Source organism: Propithecus coquereli, unplaced genomic scaffold (assembly GCF_000956105.1).
Source record: "Propithecus coquereli isolate 6110/MARCELLA unplaced genomic scaffold, Pcoq_1.0 Scaffold53, whole genome shotgun sequence".
Classification (NCBI taxonomy): domain Eukaryota; kingdom Metazoa; phylum Chordata; class Mammalia; order Primates; family Indriidae; genus Propithecus; species Propithecus coquereli.
The window spans coordinates 437,591-440,182 of NW_012151174.1; the positions used below are offsets into that span (position 1 = coordinate 437,591).

The window sequence follows — 2,592 nt, forward strand, 5'->3', positions numbered from 1 at the left end:
ATGCAGCTGGAGGTCAGTAGTGGGGTGAGGAGGCAGTGAGAGTGGGCTTAACCTCTTCCCCTTCCATGTCTCCTCTTCAGGAAAACGGTTCTGTTTAGGAGAAGGCCTGGGTCGAATGGAGCTCTTTCTCTTCCTCATCACCATCATGCAGAACTTCCGCTTCAAGTCCCTGCAGTCGCCTGAGGACATCGACTATCCCCCAAGCACGTGGGCTTAACTAGGATCCCACCATACCATACCATGAGCTTCCTGCCTCGCTGAGGGAGGGCTGTGTGGGGCCAGGGCTCATGGGTGGGATGAAAGGAAGGGGTGGGGCAGGGGCGGGGCTAGTAGGAGGGGCGGGGTCATGGAAAGGGGGCCGGGGAAAGGAAGGCCAGGTGGATTGAAGGAGGAGGGGAACGGAATCATTTCACCCTGATAGATGCTTCAGTGATGGGATCAGAGGAAGGGAAGACTTACAGTGTGGTACCAATGATAATAATAGCAGGTTCTCCGTGTAAGCTCCGTGCTAAAGGTGTTACACGTTCACCTCGCTAAATGCTCACAATCCTAGGCCAAGGGCAACAGTGTTCATGCCCATTTTACACATGACAAAGCTGAGCCTCACAAAGTTTAAGTCTGTCTCTGAGGTCTCACAGAAGAGCAGTGCCCAGGAAGTCCTTGAACACAGATCTGTGCCCACAGCTCTTTGGAAAGATTAGGAAAAGTCACCCTTTTCTCAAATTACCAACTTGGTATATTATCACACAACCTGAAAAGTCCCGTCCCATGCCCACATTCTTGTCCACTCATTTTTGAGTCACAAATTCATTATCTTTTGTCATCAGCCTTGAACACCAGAGAGAGCATTGTCTGTGGCCCCTACCAGGTAAGGCCATTGGGTCCCATTCAGAGTCATTCCAGGGACAGGAATTATATCTCTCAATGAAAGGGGTGATGGAGAGAAACACTTTCAGGGAATGCTGGGAGAACTTTGGATTAGGACATGGCCATGTGTATGTGTGTGACTTTGCATGTGAGCATGGAAGTATATATTCATGTTCTTGTGAGTGTACACATATGCAGAAAATGAGCACATTTTCTGTTATGTGTTTCTGAATGTGGGGCTCTCACTGATGGATGTGGGGATGCAGCTAAGAGTTTCAGAATCACCTGTCTACTGTCAAACAAGGTAGTGTATGTCCCGTTAGAAGCTTTCACCAAAAAAAGTAACTCAAAATGTATTGTAGACCTAAAGGTAAAATATAAAACCTCTAAGTGATGACAGGAGAAAATTGAGGTAATTTTGGATGTGGTGACGATTTCTTAGATACAATACCCAAAGCAGGGTGTATGAGAGAAACAGTAAGTCTGATTTCCTCCGAATTAAATAACTTCTCTTCTGCAAAAGACATTGTCCAGGCAATGAAAATACAAGCCACAGAGGGGGACAATATTTGCAAGGCACATTTCTGATAAAGAACTTGTATTCCAAGTATGCAAAGAACAGTTAAAATTCAACAATATAATAAAAACAACCAAATTTTAAAATGGCAAAATATACCAGAGCAGACACCTCACCAAAGAAGATGTACACATAGCAAGTAAGCACACGAAAAGATGCTCCATGTCATATGTCACTAGAAATTTCAAATTAAAATGATAAAGAGAAAACCAGTACACACACCTATTAGAATGGCTAAACTCCAAGCAATGACAACACCAAATACTAACAAGGAAGTGGAGCAACAGGAATTCTCATTCATTGCTGGCATGAATGGAAAATGGTACAGCCACTTTGGAAAACATATTGGCAGTTTCTTACAAAGCTCAACATATTCTTGCCAATGATCCAACAATCATACCCTTTGGTATTAACCCAAATGAGTTGAAAACTTATATCCACACAAAAACCTATATACAAATCTTTATAGCAGCTTTGTTCATAATTGCCAAAACCTGGAAGCAACAAAGATGTTCTTCAACACACAAATTGATAAAGAAACTGTGATACATCCGTACACTGGAATATTATTCAGCAGTAAAAAGAAATGAGCTACCAAATCACAGGAAGACATGAAGAAACGTTACATGTTATCACTAAGTGAAAGAAGCCAGTACGAAAAGCCTATACAGGGTATGATTCCAAATATATGATATTCTGGAAAAGGCGTTAAGTGTGAAGACAGGACAAAGATCAGTAGTTGCCTAGAATTTGGGGAGGAGGGAGAAAGGGAAAAGCAGGTGGAGAACATGGGATTTTTAGGGCAGAGAAAATATTTGGATCATACTGAAGTGGTGGAATTATGACATTATTTTCTTTTTCTGAGACAGAGTCTCACTCCGTTGCCCAGGCTAGAGTGCCGTGGCATCGTCGTAGCTCACGGCAACCTCAAACCCCGCTCAAGCGATCCTCCTGCCTCAGCCTCCCGAGTAGCTGGGACTACAGGTCCAGGCCACCATGCCTGGCTAATTTTTGTATTTTTTGTAGATATGGGATCTTGCTCTTGCTCAGACTGGACGCACACTCTTGGCTTCAAGCAATCCTTCAGCCTCAGCCTCCCAAAGTGTTAGGATTATAGACATGAGTCATCCCTCCTGGCCTGAAATGAT

At 43.8% G+C, this 2,592-nt stretch overlaps 1 protein-coding gene across 1 annotated transcript in view; it reads left to right on the forward strand.

Annotated features, from left to right (window-relative positions):
• The window catches only part of LOC105820475 (cytochrome P450 2A13-like), a 19,997-nt gene extending 19,736 nt beyond the window's left edge, over positions 1-261 (forward strand). Inside the window, 2 exon segments of the mRNA XM_012656960.1 lie at positions 81-191; positions 194-261. Coding sequence (XP_012512414.1) covers positions 81-191; positions 194-261 — 179 coding nt within the window.
• Positions 262-2,592: the final 2,331 nt, after the last annotated feature.